The sequence below is a fragment of the Cetorhinus maximus genome, chromosome 32 (assembly GCF_964194155.1).
Source record: "Cetorhinus maximus chromosome 32, sCetMax3.hap1.1, whole genome shotgun sequence".
In the NCBI taxonomy this organism is placed as follows: Eukaryota; Metazoa; Chordata; class Chondrichthyes; order Lamniformes; family Cetorhinidae; genus Cetorhinus; species Cetorhinus maximus.
In genome coordinates this window covers 15,275,290-15,299,423 of record NC_135910.1, presented here as the reverse complement: position 1 = coordinate 15,299,423, position 24,134 = coordinate 15,275,290, and the positions used below count along the sequence as shown (strand labels likewise).

At 43.2% G+C, this 24,134-nt stretch overlaps 1 protein-coding gene across 1 annotated transcript; it reads right to left on the bottom strand.

The window, feature by feature from the left end:
• Positions 1-1,970: 1,970 nt before the first annotated feature.
• On the bottom strand, positions 1,971-23,859 carry LOC144671388 (NF-kappa-B inhibitor beta-like). The gene is made up of 6 exons (XM_078533275.1): positions 23,307-23,859; positions 12,041-12,146; positions 11,597-11,837; positions 10,918-11,006; positions 9,459-9,704; positions 1,971-3,068 (listed from the first exon to the last, which is right to left on the bottom strand). The coding sequence occupies exons 1-6, from the start codon at positions 23,723-23,725 to the stop codon at positions 3,030-3,032; spliced, it is 1,140 nt and encodes a 379-aa protein (XP_078389401.1). The 5' UTR covers positions 23,726-23,859; the 3' UTR covers positions 1,971-3,029.
• Between the last annotated feature and the right edge of the window lie 275 nt (positions 23,860-24,134).

Sequence of the window (24,134 nt, the reverse complement as noted above, 5' to 3'; positions counted from 1 at the left end):
TTCAGCCTGTCATCTAGAAGATGGCAGCCACTGACGTGCAGCACTCCCTCAGCACTACACCAGAATCAGCCTGGATTATGAACTAAAGGCTGTCTAAGTGGGACATGAACCCACAACCTTCCTGGCTCAGGCAAGAGTGCTACTGCCAAACCAAGACGGGGAAAGAAAGTAAACAGACTGTGCTCATTATTTTCACACATAACAGCATTAAAGAGAGTCTGCATTTTTACAGCGATACTTGCAAATATTTATTTGTCAGTTTTTAAAAAAAAGAGAAAAAGTGCTGGTTACCCTAAGTGATTACACCTGTCTTTAAGGCAAGCAATGCATTGACTCGCAACCCTGGTGTGAAGCTACAATGAGGCAAATAAAGATACAAGAAAAATTCAACAAAGAAACAAAGCCAGAGTTGTACACTTACAAGAAAAGCACTGCTTTACCCCAGCAGTGCCTACATGACGCTATGCAAGACTCAAGCTCATCCGTATCGCTGGGACAAAAAAATAAACCAGACATTCTGTACATATGCAAAGAAACGTAAAAAAAAGTGGTAACAGAGAACAACTGTAATACAACGTAGAAAAAAAATAATTAATACAAACCAAATTTTCATCATAGCTTTCAATCAATACCAGTAAATTGGCCATGACATTGAAAACAAATGTATTTAAATATACAGCATGGTGAGAGTTTGGAGAGAGGCCTCTGAAATAAGCATCATCTGCAGGCCAGAGCCTGCCATTACAGCATTACAGGCAATTGTTTACATACACGATTCCCATTCTACATGCTTACAAAGGCAGTTTAAATCTTAAAATGTTGAAATAAAAAATTGTGACCAAATATCATTATGGTAGGTGGACAGAAGGTGCACATAAAACAAGATTTATTTTATTAATACATAGATGCTTTCGAAATTAATACCATGCCAGTTTTCCATTTTGCTTCAAAGGGATTTAATGAATGAAACTTCTACAAATGTCTGAGTAGGTCTGATCTTATTTCACAACAACTGTTTGATAAGCTTAAGTTGAGCCATCTTTAAAATGGGCTTTTTTCAATCTGAAGTTTGAACTGGTTATGCATCACAAGTCACATTGGGGAGCCATCAAACTTTGCCATCCCATCTGTCGTAGGGAAAAAAATGCTAAAGGAGAGTCCAGAAGCTTTTCCGGATCACCAGAATCCCAGCAAGTGTGGAACACTTCCTGACAGCCAATTTGACAGCGGAATGGCTGCGAATTAGGTGCCACATCTCCAGCTTATTTTCTCAATGAGAGAAGGAAGGATGGGTGGAGCAAGGAGATTTGAAAAATCAAAGAAAATGCCTTATTCAAAATCTACAGCCATTAACCAGATTGCAATGAACATTGCTGCCTCCATATTCCCTTACAAGGTGCTTGCATTTTTAAGGATGGGTTAATGGGGCTTTTAACACCAGTAATATCTTGAAGATTTGCCATAAAGTACTCCTGCCACAGACAACAAAGGACCAGCTTAAGGAGGTAGATTCCAAATTTCTGACCGCTGTCATTCTCAAGTTCTCCAGGCAAAACTCAGACTTTCAAGAATTGCCCAGCAGAACACCAAGTGCAAAAAGTTAAGGGTCTGCCACCCATAAGGTTGTGGGTCCTCAACTGTCTGACAATGTAAAACCACATTAGAGTTCAGTGGGAATGAGGGAGAGGAAGCAGTGAATTGATGCCTCCCCCAGCAACATGGAGCCCCAGCTCCAGAGGTACAGCTCCCTCTCCTCTTGTAACAATTAAGTACACAGAGGCTGTTTATCTGCTTTCAAAAGGAGATTCACCACCCACATCACCTCACTGAGAAAAACCAAACTATTGTGAGGCTACGTACTTAAATGATGACAGGTCATGCAATGGAACATGTGGCCTGTGCATTTTTAGCATGAATCACTACTTAATTTTATGAAACCAGAGGAGTTATTTTGTTTTATATCTTTATTTATGTGCCTCTCCTCTTCACCATAACCTAGTGAACGTATGGTATTTATCCTTATGCATCATAGGCTTACATGAATAAAGGGAAAATGAAAAGTAATTCGACCATTAATTCACTAAAACTTTCTCCAATTATTGTGAATGATGTGCTCCTTCACTGTACGAGACCCGTATGTAAGATTCGTCAAGTGGCCATAAGTCTTGCTTGGCCACCGATATGTCATTCCAACTACAACAAGCTACTTAACACATTTGTGTCCAATCCATTATGTTGCAGCCTAATCCTAACAATTGTGACTCTATTTCCATTCCTATTGTGTTTTTGTTTACTGGGAAAACATTGCTAGGACGATCGTTCAGAAAAAATAAACCCATTTAGCAGTCATGCAGCATAAAGTTCAGAAGTTTACTTGTGAGTCAACTTTGGGAATTCTCCAAACACACATGCACAGACACGCACAGAAAAGCTTCTATTCTTCAGGTGCAGCAAAGCAGCAACGTAGGTTTTTTTTAAGAGCTCTTGTCAGAGTCGCAAGAACGTCACTCTGGAGGCCCAGCTGTGAGTTGACTATATCTCCTGGCAGAGGATTGCTGCAGTGTGGACGTGCCAGTAGCGCAACAAACTTTAAAAATAACATCAATGGTCCCTTTTCTTCCCACCCCACACCCCCCCAAAACCCAACATTATACAGGTTTAACAGTCCACACTAAAGCATTGTCACAGATTTGCCTGGTGCATCCATGCCCCCCCCAGATTACACTGTGCCCACCCCATGCTTCCCAACTCAAGGACCAATTGTCTGTCTCACCCGATTAGCATTTTTACATTGGGTTTCCCTTTGACATACATCTGATTGGCAACCACTACCATTCAAACCAAAAATCTGTATTTACAGACGCTAGGCTATACCTACTCCTAGATATTGGTTCAATACAAGGATACAACACAGTTAAAATGACTATGTAAGTGCACTCCTTTACAGCAGTGGAGCTGAACCACTTTAATGCTCCAACTTTAATGTTTAAATACATCATACAGCAGGACATCAGAATTTTCTGATCTTCCTAGTTATATCCTCGTACCACAAAGTCATCGTACACGCCCTATAAAACAAAGAGAGGGGGGGAGAGAATTAATAAAATCAGGACATATGTGGAAAGTTATTTCATAGAATTGCAGCTAATGCTCCAGAAAACAGGCCATTTTACCCATTAACTCTGCACTGGTGTTCTTCCACATCTGCACCACCTCGTCTAATGTCACCCTCCTTCTAACTTTTGATATCCTTCATTTACCACCAACTGTTTTAATTCCATTTGAAAATAATGAATGGGATCTCCACATACAGCAGTGCATGGGAGGAAATTCCACATCCTAACCAGCCTCTGTGCAAAAGAAGTGTTTTCTGGCATTCCCATTGAGTCTTTTCGCGATTACTTTCAATTTACCATTTCACCAAACCAGCACAAACAATCGCACTGCTTATAACCCATCCCAATCTCAGAACACAACACCAAAGAGGTTGAGGATTTTCAGAAGCATAAATAAGCAGGAACGTCTGTCCCTTTATCGGGACCAACTGATTCACCTCAGTGATCTGTCTGTGGCCGGATCAGCGTTCGAAAGAAAGAGGAATGGAAATGTGCGACGGAGGATTAATAGCCAACTATTGCACGAGATTCATAAAACAATTTAGGTTAGTTTCTTGGTTTGTATTGAATGCGAAAGTTGCGCTAATCAGGGGGGGGGGGTTTAAAAATCCAATTGCCACTTTTTCCCTCGTGAAAGTCCCTCACTCACTAGGCTCGACCTTCACACAGTGTCTCAACTATAGGTGCAGTCCACAAGCGTGAACCTTAGCAGGGACTGCTGGCAGGCTATTGAATGGCATCACGGCCAAGCCCATGCCCATCATCATCAGGAGTCCTTACACCCCAGCTTTCCCCACCTGCACATTACTGAGCAGCAATTTCCAACTCAGAGGTGCTGAGGCAGACTGTAGTCCCTTTGAGACCTGCCCTTCTATCTCCCCATCAACTGCTGTCCCAGTTTATTGGTAGATTTGGGCAAGTAAAGGAAAAGGGCTAACTGCGAATCAAATTCACTGCCCCCGAATCATACGGGCCAAGAACGTCTGCAGCTTGGATCACAGGTCTCTATCAAGTTAACTAATCTCAGGCAGAATGACTATATGCAAGATGCACTGCAACAACTCACCAAGGCTCCTTCGACAGCACCTTCTAAACCAACGACCTCTACCACCCAGGCGTGGGAACACCAACACCTGCAAGTTCACCTCCAAGTCACACACCACTCTGACTTGGAACTACACCGCCATTTCTTCACTGTTGTTGGATCAAAATCCTAAAACTCCCTTCATAACAGCACCGCATGGACTGTAGCAGTTCAAAAAGACAGCTCACCATCACCTTCTCAAAATCAATTAGGGATGGACAACAAATGCTGGCCTCGTCAGTGATGCCCAGATTTCATGAAAGAATCTTAGAAAAACAGGGGCACAAATTAACCTCCAACTACAAGAGCAGGTCAGAGACTAGGAATCCCACAGCAAGTAACTCATCTACTGACTCCCCAAAGCCTGTCCACCATCTACAAGGCACAACTCAGGAGTGTGATGGAATACTCTCCACTTGCCTGGATGAGTCCAACTCCAACACTCAAGAAGCTCAACATCATCCAGGACAAAGCAGCCCCGCTTGATTGGCACCCTATCCATAAACATTCGCTCCATCCACCACCAACTAACAGTGGCAGCAGTGTATACCATCTACAAGATGCACTGCAGGAGCTCACCAAGCTTCCTTAGACTGCACCTTCCAAACTCACAACCACTGACATCTAGAAGGACAAGGGCAGCAGATACATGGAAACACCACCAATTGGAAGTTCCCCTCCAAGCCACTCACCAACCTGACTTGGAAATATATTGCCATTCCTTCACTGTTGCTAGGTCAAAATCCTGGAACTCCCTCCTTAACAGCACTTTGGGTGTACCCACACCACATGGACTGCAGTGGTTCAAGAAGGCAGCTCACCACCACCTTCTCAAGGGCAATTAGGGACGGCCCAGCCAGCAACGCCCACATTCCATAAATGAATTTTTAAAAACTGGAAGAGTGGGTAAGGGGAGAAACATTGGTCAGATTCCAGTTTCTGATCGCATCTCAGCAATCTTGGCTGGAAAGTACAGGTGTAAAACACATTGAATGCCCCTCCAAACAACTGAATAGCTCGTATACAAATACACACTCACATATGAATTACAGCCATTGTGATGCTGTATCAAAGTTAGAGGAAAACAGATGCAAAAATTAATGGGGTGTGCCCATTACAGTCTTCAATATTCTTGTTGAAGTGGTGGGAGGGCAAGTAAATCTGGTGTTAAATTATAGACAACGAAGCACTGACATCAAGGGGAACACCTTTTCACTATCTCCCTGCCAAATATGGGGATTTTCATTCCTCATCCTCCAAGTTTCTCTCTCTAACCAGCTCATTCTATGGTACGGCACATTGCAAAGCAGTTATCATTCATTTAGGAGTTTGGACAGAGAATGCTGTTTGCCTATTCAACTATGTAAGGCATCACATATGACCACAATCCCACCCTCATCGAAACACACGTGCTTTCCAGCAGCTGGATAGCAACCAGGAGTTGAACCGGGAAGGGGGTGGCAAATTTCTCTCCATTCCTAGCAAAAGGCACCGAGGACAATCATAGTGGCTTTATTGTCACTCTAGCTGAGGTGTGACTTGGTGCATGCTGGCACTGAATCCGAGGTTTGCCAGCTCTGTATGACACAGCAATGTACTAACCCGCAATTTAATCACCAAAACATCCAGGGCAGCGGTTGCTGGGATAAGAACATAAGAAATAGGAACAGGAGTAGACCATTCAGCCCCTCGAGCCTGCTTCACCATTCAATAAGATCATAGCTGATCTTCTTGTGTTTCGATTTCCACATCCCCATCTACCCTCAATAATCTTTGATTCCCTTGCCTAACAAGAATCTATCTACCTCTGCCTTAAAAATATTCAATGACCCGACCTCCACCGCCTTCACAAGCAGAGAGTTCCAAAGTTGCCCAACCCTCAGAAAAATATTCTTCTCATCTCTGACCTAGAAGGGTAACCCGTGTAATTTTAAAGCAGTGCTGGACTCACCCACAACAGGAAACATCCTTTCCACGTCCACCTTGTCAAAGACGGTTCAGGATCTTGTACACTTCAATCAAATCACCCCTCACTCTTCTAAACTCCAGTGGAAACAAGTCCAGTTTGTCCAACCTTTCCTCATAAAACAACCCACTCATCCCAGGCATCAATCTAGCAAACCTCCTCTTAAATAAGGGGACCAAAACTGTACATAGTATTCGAGATACAATCTCACCAATGCCCTGTATAACTGAAGCATAACATCCTTTTATGTAAATCCCTCTTGTAATAAAGGATAGCATTTCATTAGGCTTCTTAATTACTTGCTGTACCTGCATACTAACTTTTTGTGAATCATGTACTAGAACACCTAGATCCCCCTGCCGTAGATCCTCAAATCATACAATTTAGGTTCATCACTTAAACACACTGTAGCTTCCTCAGGTCGGGACTTTGCGTAACAGCCAGGGGTCAATTTCCTCCAATGCTGGGACTCAGCACTTATTCTTGCAACATCAGGGAATTGACTGGAGGTCTGCCAATAATCACACCTCCATTATTTTTGAGTATAAAAACCCAACCTGCCAAGATTAACAGGAGCAAATTTACACAGCCCCCAGCCTTTTGGGAAAATCTCTCATGCACTGTTGACTCCTGGGCACAAATTAAAATGCTCATTTAACCAGCATGTGCTGAACTGAGGCTGCTGAATGCAATAAATCATAGCCTGTAGCAACTACAGGTAGGAGCTGTCTCCCCATCTCCCTGTCTGTTTCTCCCACTCATCTTACATTGAATTTATCCAAAACTCTGGAGCTGATTCAGACTCTACTTTCTATCTTTAGGATGCCTCTGACACAAAGACCATTCTTGCATCATTCAGGACCTTTTTGTGTCAACTGACAACAATCGGTAGGTCCAAATCTTATTTTTCAATCTGCTGTTCCTTTCTTCCCCCTCTCCTTGGTTTTCAATCAGCCCTGTAAAGGGGTTTGCTCATCTCCAGGTTTTAAAACTTTAGCCTGTTTTTTTTCCCTCTTTACAGATTTGACATATTTTGTTCTGATGTCACATGGGAAATTTGGTGACTGGCAGAAACCACATTAATTGCTTCTTTGTGGTCTCACCAACCACCAAGGTTAAATTTGACAGCGCATCTTTACTTGGTAACAGTTGGCTGTGTCCTGCTGCTGTGAGCTATTAGAAAATGCTACCAAGGCATTCTGCAAAATGACTCAGTAATTACTTTGAATCGCCTCAGTTTGGTCAAACCTTTTTCTCCTTTACTGTCTGACCCATTTAATGCAATCACTGACTACATACTGATAAAGCTTCACACTTTGGTTTCCCTGATGATCTAGTGGGCAAAGGCACCATCCTGTGTGGTTCTAAGATGGAGGTGCGTAAAGATCTCCGTGGGTTGTGGGGTTGGAAGGGAGGGGAGAGGCCATGGAGGAATTTGAAAACAAGGATGCTGATTTTTGGAGCAGAAAGCATCAAGGGCAAGGTTAAATAGGTATTCAAATTATAGGGGGTTATGATGGAGTAAATAAGAACATGCATTTGTGTAACACCTTTAACATAATAAAACGTCTCAAGGTGCTTCACAAGGTTATCAAACAAAATCTGATACTGACCCACACAAGGAGAAATTGGGACAGGTGACTAAAAGTTTGGTCAAAGAGGTAGGTTTTAAGAAAAATAGAGAGAAGCAGAAAGACAGAGAGGTTTAGAGAGATAATTCCAGAACTTAAGGCCTAGGAAGCGGAAGGTACAGAGTCAACGGCGGAGTGATTAAAATCAAGGTTGTGCAAGAGGACAGATTTGGAGGTGCGCAAAGATCTCCGTGGGTTGTGGGGTTGGAAGGGAGGGGAGAGGCCATGGAGGAATTTGAAAACAAGGATGCTGATTTTTTTTTAAAAAACAAGGCATTGCTGGGCCAGGAGCCTGTGTGAGCAAGCAAGTGTAGGGGCAATGGGTGAACAAGCATTTGATGCGAGTTCAATTACGTGCAGCAGTTTTCAACGAGCTCAAGGTTACAGGCAAACTTTTTCCACTTGCAGGATTGGTACCCAGAGGGCACGGATTTAATATAATTTGCAAAAGAACTAGAGGGTTGAGGAGGACAAAATGCAATAAGTTACAATGATCTGGAATGCACTGCCTGAAAGGTTGGTGAAAGCAGATACAATAGCAACTTTCAAAAGACAACGCAATATATACTTTTAGAGGGTAAAAAACATTGCAGGGCTATGGGGGTAAGAACAGGAGAGGAGGAATTAATTGGACAGCTCGTTCAAACAGCAAGCATAGAAGTGACATGCCAAATCAACCCTTTCAGAGATGTATTATTCTATAATTGTACTAAGGCAAAGAGACCAGAGGATTCATGTTCAATCCCTGATCTGTGGAGTTAGCTGAAAACAAGCGAGGCTTTACAATTTATGTGATGGGGAAAATAAGCTAGGATTACTGTCCCTGATCACTATCTAGTGAACCTTGCTTGAAACTGTGTTTGCTGATGTTGCAGGCGCTCACTCAAGTAGAATGGGCATTGTGACATGGGAACCACAGAACCTTGGCCAGGAATCAACAGACCGTTGGCTGGTCCATCAAATTTTCCATCACAACCACGATGATTCCCAGCACGGGTGAGACTGGAAAATCCCGGCCCTTATGTCATTTTGAGATTTGGAGAAAAAAAAGAAATATCCCATTCCTGGTGTGCTCAATTCCACCTCAGTAAATTCATCTACATTATTTGCCTCAGAGACATGGACAACAAATAAAGTGATTATTGATAAGGTGAATGCATTTGAGATGTGGACATTTAGGATGTTCCACATGTCCTGCACAGAGAGAAAGACTAATGAGGAAGTGATGGAAATGGCTGCAGAAAAGAGAAAATTAGTACATAACATCAAAGAAGGAAAGATACAATACTTCAGTCACATAATTAGAGCAGAAGATAGATGCAGAGACAATTATTGGGAGGAAAGATCAATAGAAAACATAGGAGGGGGAAGCAGAGGGGAAAACGGATGATGAAAATAATGGACCTGACGCAGTTGACCTTTGAGGAATGTGTAAGGGCAGCACAGGACAGACAGAGGTGGAGATGCATGGCAGTCAAACTTCTGGGAAGATGATGACAGCAACAAACAAACAAAATTCAATTTATATTTGGAAAATTCCTCCTTGGTTGAAATTGCGCGCGCGCACGCAGATGTTCCCCTGATTCCCCACAGCCAAGCTCACTCCTGTACCCAACCACACTCAGTTTTAGACAAGGCTTCCTTTTATAAGCTTTACATACCATGTTATCTTCATCAATGCCTTCATCCTCATCCAACTCCTCATCTGTAACTGGTTCTGAAGAGCCATAGTCTCTGAGCATTTGGATTATACAAAAATCAGGCTGGTACATAGCCCGAAAAATTGGCGTGAAGCCACCGTACATCTGGGCATGAACATCTGCCCTCTTGTCCAGCAAGAGTTTGACAATCTGTTGATTCTGCTGCTCCACTGCCAGATGTAAAGCAGTTTGACCTGCATGCCTTTCCTAAAATGGAGAGATTGATACATAAGGCTTCATTTACTCAACAGAAACACAGGTAACCCTTCCTAGTTCAAAGAATTCCAAAGTTTCAAACACATTCTCATTAATTCCCACTGCGTATAATTCCACATGTTAGAATATTTAGGAATTGTCATTCATGCATCGTTTCTCAGAAGCATTCTGAAGTTCTTTACAACAATGGAAAGGAAGCGATAAGAGGTAGCAGTACATCATTCTGAATGTTGTCATGGAAGCAAAAGTGGCTGCAATTTTACGCACAAAAGATCCTACAAACAAGGACATAATTAATGGGTCTGGGACTCTTCTGAATGATATTTCAAGGTTGGAGAGGAAGTTTTAATGAGGACTCCTAAATGTTTTGTTTTTATTGGCATTCACACAGGTAGGGGAGGGAGAAATGGCTGGTGTACAAGAGCAAAATCTACCAAGGATAAAGACAAGGATGTAGGGGCCAGGAGGCCTCTCCAACACATCAATAAAAGCAATGCATTATTTTGAAGTGCAATAATTGTTATTAAGTAGGCAAACATAGCAGTTATTTTGTACAGAGGTAGGGGAGGGAGAAATGGCTGGTGTACAAGAGCAAAATCTACCAAGGATAAAGACAAGGATGTAGGGGCCAGGAGGCCTCTCCAACACATCAATAAAAGCAATGCATTATTTTGAAGTGCAATAATTGTTATTAAGTAGGCAAACATAGCAGTTATGTTGTACAGAGTAGATCCTACTAAAAAGAACATGATTGCCCGGATAATCTGTTTCTTGGATGGGTGCTGGCTGAAGGAGGAATATTGACTGGGCACTAAGGGAACTCCTTGCTCTTTATCAGATAGATCCATGAGATCTTTAACATCCGCCTGAAGCACTGGAGCATGCAGCTGGATGGGGCCTCAGTTTAACTTCTCACTAATAAACTAATAAGGTGACAAGTTTGCTCTACACTCACACTCTGCAGCAGCCGTTTATAGGGCAGCACAGAGTGAGGACATTGTATGGACTGCCCACTCATCCTCTTGACTGAGGAACGCCTTGCCTGAGAGAGGGGAGAACTCTAAACAGGAGAGGTGAGAAAAGTCAGTTTTAAAATGGGAACGGTGCCCTCCCACTCAAAACAAACCGAAAGAAAATTCAGATCTTATGCATTCCTGCATTTGGCCTCAGCAGCCTGATGTCTCAAACACATTAAAGGACTTGCCTTTGCATTTATATCAACTTCAAACGACAAAAGATATTCAACGATATGAAAGTCATTGAGCAATACTGCCACGTGGAGAGGTGTGAGCCCTGTGAAAGGAGGCAAAACCATTAGTACAAGATTTAAGACTTTTTAAAAATTTCTGTTTGTTTTCGTACACATCAATTCTCTTTTTCCCTCCTGGTTTTCTGAAGGCTCTAATTCTTTACGGGGCGCGGGGGGGCGGGGGGGATGGCAGCAGGGAAACAGGGGTGGGTGGGGTGGAGTTGGGTAGTACAGGCTTCAGGGGTATTGGGTGTTCCAGAACCTTGCACAAATAGACATCTCAACTTGTGAACCTAGACAGAAAGCTACTCTGCTAAGAGGTTTTTACAGAGCTGTTCTCACTGATGTAAGCTTTCCAGTCAGAGTCACTGGACAGTAGGAACCCTGGATACTATTCCTCCTGTAATCTGGAGCTGCTCAAGCCAATATCAGTGATCCGAGTGGGACAGTTAACTCAGCATAGAATCAAAGCTTCGGTCTGGTTTAGTTACATACTTACTTTACCAAAAAAGTTATAGTGCAGCCTGTTCCTGCTTTGCCTTATTAAGTCCCAACCACATTTCTAACCAGGCTAATGCATTCCAATCAGAATGTAATTTATCAAAAATGAACATTAACTTTTGAAAGACTTTACCTTCATAGTTGTAGTACTGCAGCTGCTGTCTGACCGGTGATGGAGCAAAGATTCTGGAATCACTTGGCTCACAGGGATGGTGTAACAGGAGGGCCTGAAGACAACTGGTTGACCTTTTATAGCATGCCAGGTGCAAGGCAGTATTTCCCTCCCTCTCTTGCAGCAAGAGGTCTGCCCCAGCAGCCACCAATTTCTCCACTAAATCCGCACGCTCAACAATCACGGCCAAATGTAGCGCAGTCTGTAAGAGATGGTGGATGGGTAGAAAAAAATCAGATTGTTTTTGGAGACTGGAGCATGGAGGGACAAGTTAATTGTAACATTGTAAAGAAATAATAAGAAATATACAGGAGGAAGTTACAAGGAAATAATCTAAACAAATGTTTGAATGACAGCAAACAACAAAAGCGATTAACGCTTTATCTTTCTCTCCGCTCTAATCACCTGGTTCCTGTCGTTCTGCAGGTTCAAGTAATCAGTGCCCTTAGTAAGACCGAGAAGAAAGTCTAAAAAGGCTACTTCCTCATGGATCACGGAAAGATGCAGCATCCTGTTAAGAAAAATAATTTACATATGTTAGTCAATCTCCCATGGCATTGTTCACAATTGCTTTTTTAAAAATCTGTGCTAAACACAGCACAGCTCATTGAGGCAATGACACTGAAAACAAACTATATTTATAGACTCAGAGGTTTACAGCACAGAAGGAACCTGGTCAAAGATCTGATTACATTAATCCCATTTTCCAGTGCTTGGCCCATAGCCCTAGAGGCTATGGCCATGCAAGTGCATATATAAATACTTCTTAAATGTTACGAGAGTTTCTGACTCAACCACCCTTTCAGGCAGTGAGTTCCAGACTCCCACCATCCTCTGGGTGAAAAAAATTTCTCCTCAACTCTCTTCTTAACCTTCTACCTCTTACCTTAAATCTAAGCCCCCTGGTTATTGACCCCTCAATTAATGGAAAAAGCATCTTCCTATCCATCCTATCTATGCCCCTCATAATCTTATACACCTCTATCAGGTCCCCCTCAACCTTTGCTGCTCCAAAGAAAACAACCCCAGCCTATCCAAAACAAAAACAAAAATACCCGGAAAAACTCAGCAGGTCTGACAGCAGCTGCGGAGAGGAATACAGTTAACGTTTCGAGTCTGTATGACTCCTCATCAGAACTAAGGAAATAGAGAAATGAGGTGGAATATAAGCTGGTTGAAAGGGGGTGGGACAGTTAGAGCTGGATAGAGGGCCATTTATAAGTGGAGACAAAGAAGAGATAGCCAAAGATGTCATAGACAAAAGGACAAAGGGGTGTTGACGGTGGTGATATTAGCTGAGGAATGTGCTAATGATGACATTAAGGGTAGAAAGCAGGACGAGCAAGATAGCTCTAGTGGGGGTGGGGTGGGGGGAAGGGATCGAAATAGGCTAAAAAGGAAGAGATAAAACAATGGATGGAAATACATTTAAAAATATTGGAAATAGGTGGGAAAAGAAAAATATATATTAAAAAAAAATACAAAAAATTATAAATTATTGGAAAAGGGGGGAATCGGAAAGGGGGTGGGGATGGAGGAGAGAGTTCATGATCTAAAGTTGTTGAACTCAATATTAAGTTCGGAAGGCTGTAAAGTATCTAGTTGGAAGTTGAGGTGCTGTTCCTCCAGTTCGCGTTGAGCTTCACTGGAACATTGCAACAGGCCAAGGACGGACATGTGGGCATGAGAGCAGGGTATTTTTGTTTTTGTTTCGGATTTCCAGCATCCGCAGTATTTTGCTTTTATCCCAGCCTATCCAATCTTTCCTTGTAGCTCAGACTCTCAGCCCAGGCAGCAACCTGGTAAATCTCCTCTGCACCCTCTCCAATGCACTCACATCCTTCCTATAATGTGGTAACCAGAACTGCACGCAGTACTCCATTTGTGGCCTAACCAGCATTTTATACAGTTCCAGCATATCCTCCCTGCTCTTGTAATCTATGCCTTGGCTAATAAAGGCAAGTATCCCATATGCCTTCTTAACCATCTTATCTACCTGCCCTGCCACCTTCAGGGATCTGTGGATATGTACACCAAGGTCCCTCTAATCTTCAGTACTTTCCAGGGTCCTACCATTCATAGTGTGATCCCTTGCCTTGTTAGCCCTCCCCAAGTGCATTACCTCACACTTTTCCAGGTTGAATTCCATTTGCCACTGCTCTGCCCACCTGATCGGTCCATTGATATCCTTCTGCAGTTTACGGCTATTCTCCTCACTATTTGCCACCCTACCAATTTTCAGGTCATCCGCAAGCTTCTTGATCATGTCCCCTACATTTAAGTCCAAATCATTTATGTACACCACAAACAACAAGGGCACCAGCAACAAGTCCTGCGGAACCCCGCTGGAAACACACTTTCAATCACAGAAACATCCCTCGATCATCACCCTCAGCTTCCTGCCTCTCAGCCAATTTTGGATCCAACGTGCCACTTTGCCTTGGATCCCATGGGCTCTTCCTTTCTTGACCAGTCTGCCATGAGGGACCTTATCAAAAGCCTTGCCAAAGTCCATGTAGACCACATCAAATGCATTACCCTCATCAACATTCCTGGTTACCTCCTCAAAAAATTTGATCAAATTTGTCAAACATGACCTTCCCTTATCAAATCCATGCTGACTATCCCTGATCCATGTCTCTCCAAGTGCAGATATATTCTATCTCTCAGAATTTTTTCTAGTAATTTCCCCACCATCAAGGTTAGACTGACTGGCCTGTAATTTCCTCATCGATCCCCTCTTCCCTTTTTTAACTATTGTGACTTTAACTTTTTTTTATTCTTTCATGGGATTCTTTCAATGGCAAGGCAATCATCTGTCAGTCATCCCTAATTGCCCTAGAGAAGATGGTGGAGAGTCACAATTGGATTGGGGTATAACAATAAAGAAGGATTACTGCAAATATATAGGGCCCTGGTGAGACCAGACCTAGAGAGTACTGTGTACAGCTTTGGTTCCCTTACCTAAGGAAGGGCAGACTTATCTTGGAGGGAAAGCAACGAAGGATCACTAGGCTGATTCCTGGATGCAGGAATTGTTCTATGAGGAGAGACTAGGTTATATTCTCTAGAATTAAGAAGGATGGATGTGATCTTATTAAAACATATGAAATTCTTAATGGGACTGACAGGGTAGATGCTGAGAGGACGTTTCCCCCAGCTGGGGGGTGTAGGACCAGGACTCACAAACTGAAAAAGGGTCAGCCATTTAGGACTGAGATGAGGAGAAATGTCTTCATTCAGGGGATTGTGAAGCTTTGGAATTGTCTACCCCAGAGAATTGTAGATGTTCAGTTCAGAGTATATTCAAAACAGAGGGCGATAGATTTTTGGATACTAAGGAAATTAAAGGATACAGGGATAATGCAGGAAGATGGAAATGATGTGGAAGATCAGCTATGATCGTACTGAATGATGGAGATGGCTCAAAGTGCCAAATGGCCTTATGTCTTAGGTTACGTTCTAATTAAGCTTAACTACGTGTATTTAGGAAACTGCAAATGATCTGAACTACTAACTAAACTATTACAAATCTTCCACCAACCATGGAAGCCATCAGGCCTTTGTATCCTCCCCCTCACCAAAAGTTTCAGAAGAATTCTCCAGTTTGAACAAAACAAGTATAGAAATACTGCAACCACATCAATTTAAATGTCTGTTAAACAACAGCTAATTATCAAAACTTCAATTTTATAGCGTATCAATGTAGAAAAATTCCCAAGGAATGAAGATATATTCAAATAAATCCCATAACATGTTTGAATTCAGTTTCTTTGCCCCTTCCTCAGACATCATGAGGTGTCAGTTGTGGCTCAGTTCATAGCACCCTCGCCTTTGAATCAGAGGGTTGTGGGTTCATGTCCCACTCCCGGAAAACCAAGAACTGTGATTGTACTCGAATGAAGTTGCAATCTGTGACTGTTGGTAACTCGAAAGAGTTTCCTCAGACATCTGGTGGGAAAAATGACGAACTTGGAAACTGTTATGTTATATTGAAGCAGGTTAGCTCTATTCTGAGAATGAAGTTGGTAATTAATTACACACCACACAGATTGACACACCCCATCAACATGCTCCATCTTAAGACAAAAATGCTCCAACTTTGTCAAAGACGGGGGTTAGTCATTGTTTGGCTCGATCATTGGGAAGAGGCAGGTGTGCCTCAGTTTAAACTATCCTCTCAAGAGTAGTGTTACTGACAATGCAGCACTCCTTCTGGGCTGCACAGAAGTGTCAACTCTGGTCATATACTGAAAATCTTTGAATGGGGTTTGACCGTAGAATCCTCAGGCTCAGGAATTAAGAACACTACCAAGAGAGCCAATCAGATATATCTGACCTCACTGAAAGAAACTCGCTTTGCCAGAGACACTTGCATTATTTCACAGCTTATGATGAACCACAGATAACCTTGTGCTAAACTCAGCTCTGTATCATCTTCCTCAATTTCCTTTAAGACAGTTCTTTATGCAACTGATCTATACTCCAATAATGATATCAGCATTTTCAAACAGAAAGCATCAAAGGAAAGCTACATTTAATCTACAATTAAGTCTGGAAATTAACAATAGTTATTAAACTGTGGCCAACATAAGTGTCTGCCTTTAGCCCTATCACCTGAAATCCTCCTGGTCCTACCACAAAACTCCAATCAATAACTTATCGTTGAGTATAAGGTATAGTAATTAGCACAACAGTTCTGTTCATTGGCTTGCAAGAGGGGTAAGAAAAACACTGCAGTGATGCTTTTGCAGTAACCATTTAAAGTATATTGCAGTTGATGCTAAATATAAGCACTGGGACTGTCCAACACGATGCTCACAAAACCAAAGTAGCAAGAGTTCAGATTTGTCCAGCATATCAGAGCTGAGGCAGTTCACAAAGCAGGACTCCAAGAATGTATGCTTAAAAATATCTCGGGTGTGTCCAAGGTCAACTCCTTAAGAAAAGCACTAGAATTCAGTGCCACTGAAGGCTGTGAAAGGTGGAAAATAAGGCATGGTTTCCACTTTCGATTGCTGGCCAGTGTTTTCCAACGAGGGATAGACATGTATAGGCAATGAAGAGAAGGATCACAACCTCCAAGGTTGAAATAGCTTGTCATTGCTTATTGTTCAAGCTGACAGATGAGCAATGGACATCTGAATAAGTAACCAGAGTTCTGGTGGAAAAGTACCTTGGCTACAGCAGATTTCTTCAGGAAAGGAGAAGAGAAAATTGGAGAGGGGAAGGTGGGGAATTCCTTGACTACGCTGTGATATCAACTGTGGACAGATGGTTAACTGCAATTAAGCATGTCCATAAAGAAGTTATAAACCAGCAGTTCACTGAGAATTTGTTTACCTCTCAAGCACTGGGAAATTCCGAGGCTATTGCTGCATTCTGGAATTACTGCAACTGACACATCGAGTCAAGACAAATATTCTCATCCATCTGAAGAACAATGCTGACACTATTTGTCTACTTATTCCTTTTTTAAGCACTGATCACAAACAGCAAGCAAACTGCGTCAATGATTAAATACAGCTGCTTGACTAATCAGTGTGTCACACTGGTGACAATGGATTTGAACACCACAGGGGAGAGAAACATTAGGTGGGGGGGATTTACTTGGGGCAAATACATGATTTGACACTCAAGACCCTGTGAATTTCTACATCTACGCCATGTGACGCAATCTGTTACACACAATTTACAATTTAGTGTAAAAAGTGCCAAAGGCAGTTGGTACGCCAGTTTGAGTGATAACTAATTACTAGCTCTAACCACGTATGGTGAGCTCGGAAATGCATGCCTGAAAGGATTCTGCCGTGGGATACTGCGCACAGAAGAAATATTCCACTCGGATATTCTGACTGTGGGATTCAAACATAGCTTTTGAACTGAAAATTCTAACCTTTATCCTAGAGCAAATTAGCAGGAACTGAAAATAATGCTGGGAGGAAAGGGAGCAGGGGAATATCTATCTGCCCATTAAAATTTAGTTGCACGCAGCCATTTTTTAAAAAAATGTGTGCGCAACGCCCCCCCCCCAACCCACAAACTTAATCAGAGCGAGGATTGCGTGGTACCTCTTAAGGCTGCTGCGAGCCTGCTCACCCACGCAGGTTAGTGGGTGGAGATACAGGAGGCGGCACAGAGGAATTGACTCTACCTCCTCCATACCAGGCAGGTTCAGTTCAAATCAAGTCCATGGCTATAACTCCCTTCACACCTGCCAATCTTTGCCAAATTTCCAATCGGCAGATGCTTCTGCTGCAGGCAAGCTGGGACACTCCTAACATCAGGGACCAATAGCACAATTCAGGTCCTGGCCTTCAGCTAACGTACAAATGCGCTAGTTGTTGCCCACTTAAATCAGGATGGGGGCAGAAGAGGCCCAGGTCAATATAATTTCTAATTTTTTCTTCATGTTTTGACCTGGGGTTTATCCCCCAAATGAGGGAACACTGTTGACAACAGCCTTTTCCAAACTTGCAGGGTTACTAAGTCGAAGGAGGACAAATCAGTGAGCGACAATAAAAATGGAAAGAAAACAGGGGGTCCTCAGCCAGGATTTGTGGGCAGACTATGGTTCAGCTTCTGTTGTTTGGACACTCCTGCACTGAATGGTCATTGTACTAACTGTGACAAACTGATGCAATAACGTGCACCACAGGTAATTATAAGAAGGGAATTTTTGCCTATGAATAGAGGAAGCTCAATAAACATTATAGCTTATTTCCTCATTAGCTGCAGCTGGAAGAAAACACGTTAAGTACCCGACATGTGACAATGGCTATTATTAAGACAGACACTCCTGTCATCTTCATTTCACTTTCATCTGCAATTTTTCCCATGCACAGCAGCAAGGAAAGCAGAAATCAGTTCTAAAGTGCACCAAAGCCAGCAATGTGAAACTAATTAATGAAGTCATGTGGTAAGATGAAATTCTGATCCCCTCCCTCATGTATGCCCTGGATTTTGTCTTCATGAGCTACACATGTGGACCTGAAGCCTCTTAGGCCAGACATTTTGCTTTGTTATTAGGGACACTGAATACAAAAACAACATGAGCTTTATTAACCACTGGTTTGGCATCAGCTGGGGGATTGCGTCCAATTCTTGGCACCACACTTTAGGAAGGATGTCAAAGCCTTGGAGAAAGGGGGTTTACCAGTGACAGCAGGGATGAACCAATTCACTTACGTCGAAAGATGGAGAAGCTGGGAATATTCTCCTCAGAGCAGAGAAGGTTAAGAGAAGATCTGGAAAGCTCTCCTTGAAAAGGGTGATGGAATCAGATTCCAACAGAACTTTTAAAAAGCAATTGGGTATGTACATTTAGAGAGCTAATCTGAAGGGTTATGAGGAAAAAACTAGGGTATGGGGCTCAATTGGACTGCTCTTTCAAAGAGATACAAAGGCATGATGGATGATTGGTCTCTTTCTGTGCTGCAAGATTCTATATATTTTATCTAAGCTTTAAATCCATGCTCCCATTAATTCCTGTATGTGCAAGAATACTGATTTTCATTTAGGTTCTGATTTAGGCTTTATTCATTGATACATCAGTGCTGACAGCCCTTTCCAAACCTGCAGGCAAACAGCGCATATCATTAAAGGATGTGAGCACAAGCAGGACAGAGTTGCCCGAGCTTCAATGGTCACAGACTGTCAGGGTTCTACGGGTCTATCTGGTCCATGGCAGCAACTCAGAGTCCGACATGGAGCACTTAGCCAGAGAGATGAAACCATCTCCAGTACACTGCTTTCACTCTAGCATTGGTGTAGTACAGCTCAGCTCTGGTCTAAAGCTACTTTTAAAAAGTGTCCAGGGAAGGTGAGGAAGGGGTGATTGCTTTGGAAGAGTGAAAAGGCTGGAATCCAGTCAAATTAATGTTTATCCCTTAACTATCATCATTAAAAATGGATTATCCAGACTATTATCTCCTAGCTGGATGTGGGACCTTGGTGTATGCAATCTGACATTCCCTACATTACAATAGTGTTTCACGTTTCAAAAATAATTCACTGGGTGCAAAGCACTTAGGAACATCCTCAGTGTAGATGATAATGGCCCTCTAGAGACTAGGGGGACTAAAGGAAGGAAGGAAGGAAGGAGAGGCTTCAGACGCCACGTAAAGAACATTAAATAAATCTTCACAATCAACGATACCGTTGCTCTTGCTTGTTATCGCTGTCATCACATCGAGGTTGGACAGGTTGGGCCTGTATCCACTGGAGTTTAGAATGAGAGGGGATCTTATTGAAACACATAAGATCCAGAGGGGGCTTGACAGAGTGGATAGTGAAAGGATGTTTCCCCTTCTGGGAGGGACCAGAATGAGGGGACACAGTTTAAAAATAAGGGGTCTCACATTTAAGACAGATGAGATTTTCTTTTCTCTGTGGGTCGTGGGTCTGTGGAATTCTCTTCCACACAGTGTCACTGAATATTTTTTTTAAGGCAGATGTAGATAGATTCTTGACTAACAAAGGAATCAAAGGGCATTGGGGATAGGCAAGATAGTGGCATTGAGGCCATAGTCAGATCAGCCATGATCTTATTGAATGGAAGAGCAGGCTTAAAATCAAGGCTAGGTTGAGTTTCCCTCAGTGCATCTCTAGGAATCGTTTATGGGGAATTTGCAGCTTCTAGAGCTTAGGAAGCTCTGTCGAGTGGCAGAAGCTGCAAGGTGATGAGTTATTTTTAAAAAGGGGAAATCTTATTAATACATCAACAAGAGGTATGGCAGAGAGCTGGTGACCAAAGGAAGAGTGCGTGCCAAACATCAGCAAAATTCATAAGTTGATTGTTATCATCGTTCCTTGAAACACTGCAAAGCTTTTCACATCCCAATCCAGAGAAATTAAGTACAAAAATCTATGCTGACACTTCAGTGCAGTACTGAGAGGGTATCGGAGCATCAGAGGTTCTGTCTTTCAAAAGAAACATTAAAGTGAGGCCCTGACTGCCCCCCTGACAATGGACATGTACAAGATCCCAGGGCATTATTTGGAAGAGCAGGGAAGTTCTTCCCACTGTCCAGGCCAATATTTATCCTTCAACCAACATCACCACAGTAAATTACCTCGTCATCATCACATTATTGTTAGTGCTTTGCGCAAATTGGCATTATTATTATTCAATCATGGGATGTGGGCGTTGCTGGCTAGGCCAGCATTTATTACCCAGCCCAACTACCCTTGAGATGGTGGTGGTGTGAGCTGCCCTCTTGAACCACTGCAGTCCATGTGGTGTAGGTACACTCACAGTGCTATTAGGGAGGGAGTTCCAGGACTTTGACCCAGCTGCCAGATACTACACTCTACAAAGCACTTAACTGATTGTAAAAGCACTCTGGGATGTCCTGACGTCATGAAAGGCACTATATAAATGCAAGGCTTTCTTTCTTTCATATACAATCATAGAAATCAGAGCGCACAAGGAAGTCCTTTGGCCCATCATGTGTGCTAGTGCTAGCTCATCAATTGGAACTAACCAAACATTTCCATTTGGAAGACCTTCCTCTGACTTTGCCTACATAACAATCCTTCAAATCTAATCCACTGGCTGTGAATTGTATAGGATGTGTTGAGGATGTGAAAGTTGCTATATAAATACGAGTTCAGCCTTAATTCTGCAAGGACAGCACTAAATGAACTGAAAAGTTTCCATTCAACCGTCTTGTAGAGACAAATTCGTTATTAGGGTGTCAGCTAACTCATCACATTGCACAGCCTGGCCAGCAAGGGCCACTTTGATACTATCCTTTCAGGGGTGTTGGTGTGGCAGGCTGCAGACTCTCAAGTCACATGCAGTATTCATAGCCCTAACAATATTTAACAGTCTAAGAAAAAGATCCTCTTCCAATAACTAGCTGCATTTATATAATGCCTTTAATGTAGTAAAACATCCCGAGGTGCTTCAAAGGACCAGAATCAGGCAAACTCTGACACTCACGCAAAAGGAGATAATGGGACAAAAGCTTGATCAAAGAGCTATGTTTTAAGGAGCAAATTCAAGGAGGAAAACGAGGTACAGAGGCAGAGAGGTTTAGGGAGGGAATTCCAGAGCTAAGGGCCACGACCGCTAATGGTGGAGCAATTCAAAAATCAGGGACACTGCCACATCAGCTTTTTACAAATAAATGATCTTGAATGCCTCTACAGTATTCTGCATTAAAACTAATTTAATGTAAACTTGGCATTCCTCAAGAAAAGGAATATTAAAGTCTAGTGATTTTGGGCATCCAATGCTGGCATTAAATACTGGCCTAAATTGTCAGAATGCAGGATAAAGCTCCCTTGACTCAGCCCAGCAATGCATCTCAGCTCCAACACCACTTCCAACTGCACCAGTGTGACATTTTTGCGAGAACCACCCTGCAGCCTCTTAACTGAGATGGCCACTGAAGAAGAGCTTTTTTGCTGTGGACCCAGTTGGGAGTTAGTCTGAGACTTTCAAGGTCATTTCACATGCGATCATTTCAGCCACTGGGTTGGATTGGAACCCAGGTCACAGAGCTGAAAGAAAGGCCAGTAATCAACTCACTGGGCCAGGTAATAATAATAATGCCATTAAAAAAAATTATTTCCCTTATTTCCTTTACACCCTATAGTTAAGTAGTTATAAAAATGTTGTAGATTTGAAGAAACAGTTGTGTTTGACTGGGCGGGGTGTGGAGATAAGAGAGCCTCCAGGAATACATTTAACCACAGGGGTCTTTCACCACCCCAGAAAGCCCCAAAGCATTTTACAGCTACTTTCAAAGCACAGTCACTGTTATAGGAAATTGCAGCAGGCAATTTGTGCACACCAAGCTCCCACAGACAGCAATGGCCAGGTAATCTTTACCTTAGTGAAACAAAAATAGAATTACCTGGAAAAACTCAGCAGGTCTGGCAGCATCGGTGGAGAAGAAATCAGTTAACGTTTCGAGTCCGCACGACCCTTCGGCAGAACTGAGTATAGTTAGGAGAGAGGTGAAATATAAGCTGGTCTAAGGTGGGGGGCTTATATTTCACCTCTCTCCTAACTATACTCAGTTCTGCCGAAGGGTCGTGAGGACTCGAAACGTTAACTGATTTCTTCTCCACCGATGCTGCCAGACCTGCTGAGTTTTTCCAGGTAATTCTATTTTTGTTTTGGATTTCCAGCATCCGCAGTAGCTTTTAGCTTTTTGTTTTTACCTTAGTGATGTTGGCCAAGGAAGAAAATGTTGACAAGACACCACGGGGGGGGGGGGGGGTTGGGGAGAGGGGGAAACCCCCCTGTTCCTTCTCAAAATAATGCCAAGGAATCCGAGGGCCTCTGTTTAAAATCTCATCTGAAAGATGATACCCTCTCGGTACTGCACTGGGGCTGTCAGCCTTGATTTTTGTGTTCAAGTTTCTGAAGTGGGTATTGAGCACACAACCTTCTGACTGAGAGACTCCTCTGCTCCTGTTTGAAATAGTGCCATGGGATCTTTTATATTCACCCAAGAGGTTGAACACCTCATCTGAAAGTTGGCATGGCTTGTTATTGGTGTTGGAGCAGCAGCACCTAGGTTCAAGATGTGCTTCTGCGTCCCTACTTGGGGATGGCGCAGCTAAGTCAACAGCTTCCCCTTTGCCCACCCACAGCTGGCATGTTTTGCCCCCCCCCCCACCCTCCCCCTCCCCTCCCCCGGGAAGAGATACTCACGTGTCAAAGTCTTTGGTCTGGTAGCTGAGCACGTCTTTCAAGTTGACCAACTCTGGGGCACCGCTGAGCTCCACGTTCTCGATGCCTTGGGTGATCTGGCCAATGCCGCTCTCCACTCGCTGCTGGGTGGATGGGCAGATGTCAGGCTCGGTGCCCGGGGTCATTCGCCCTGCACCATCCTTGCCCTCCTCACACTCAATGCCCTGGTCAACGCCACCCAACTCATCGAACTGGCTGACCTGCAGCTCGCTAAGGGAGCCAATGCCACTGTCGTAATAGTCATCGCCCTCCACCTCAATGGGCACTCCTAGGCTCTCCAAGTTGGCCTTGCCCACCCACTGGGCGGTCACTTTACCTGCCCCCAGCTTGGACGGCTGCTTGGATCCGTTGCTATTTAACTGCTGCTGGGCAACATCCATTTTTTTTTTTGCCGAGCTACAACTTCAAAATAAATCGGCTCTTAAAATAAAATTCTAACGACACATTTCGACTCTTCAGCGAAATGGATGAGGCAAATCAGCCAACATTTTCGTCACAGGCCAGCGGCTTGGACGGGAGGATGAAACGGAGATGCGAAATAATAGCGGACAATCCACTAAAAATGGCTGCTGCCTTGTTTACTCATTCGGCTGGAGGGAATTCCCCCGCTCGGGCAAGAACCAATCACAATGCGCTTTACTGTAGGTGGCAAGGGAGGAGCGTCCGCATTTGCTCATGCGCAGAAGATGTTTTCTGCCGCAATGTCCTGTGGTAGTTGTAGTCCTTCCCAACAACAACAACAACAAATTGAAGACTTGCCTTGATGCAGCACCTCAGGACGTCCCAAAG

Excerpts from the sequence above, each read along its gene's own strand:
- LOC144671388 (XM_078533275.1), bottom strand. The coding sequence starts at position 23,725 with ATGGATGTTGCCCAGCAGCAGTTAAATAGCAACGGATCCAAGCAGCCG. Across the intron at positions 11,007-11,596 it reads GCAGTACTACAACTATGAAG|GGCTCACACCTCTCCACGTG; the intron begins GTAAAGTCTTTC and ends CTCCTTTCACAG. Across the intron at positions 9,705-10,917 it reads AAGTTGATATAAATGCAAAG|GAAAGGCATGCAGGTCAAAC; the intron begins GCAAGTCCTTTA and ends TCTCCATTTTAG.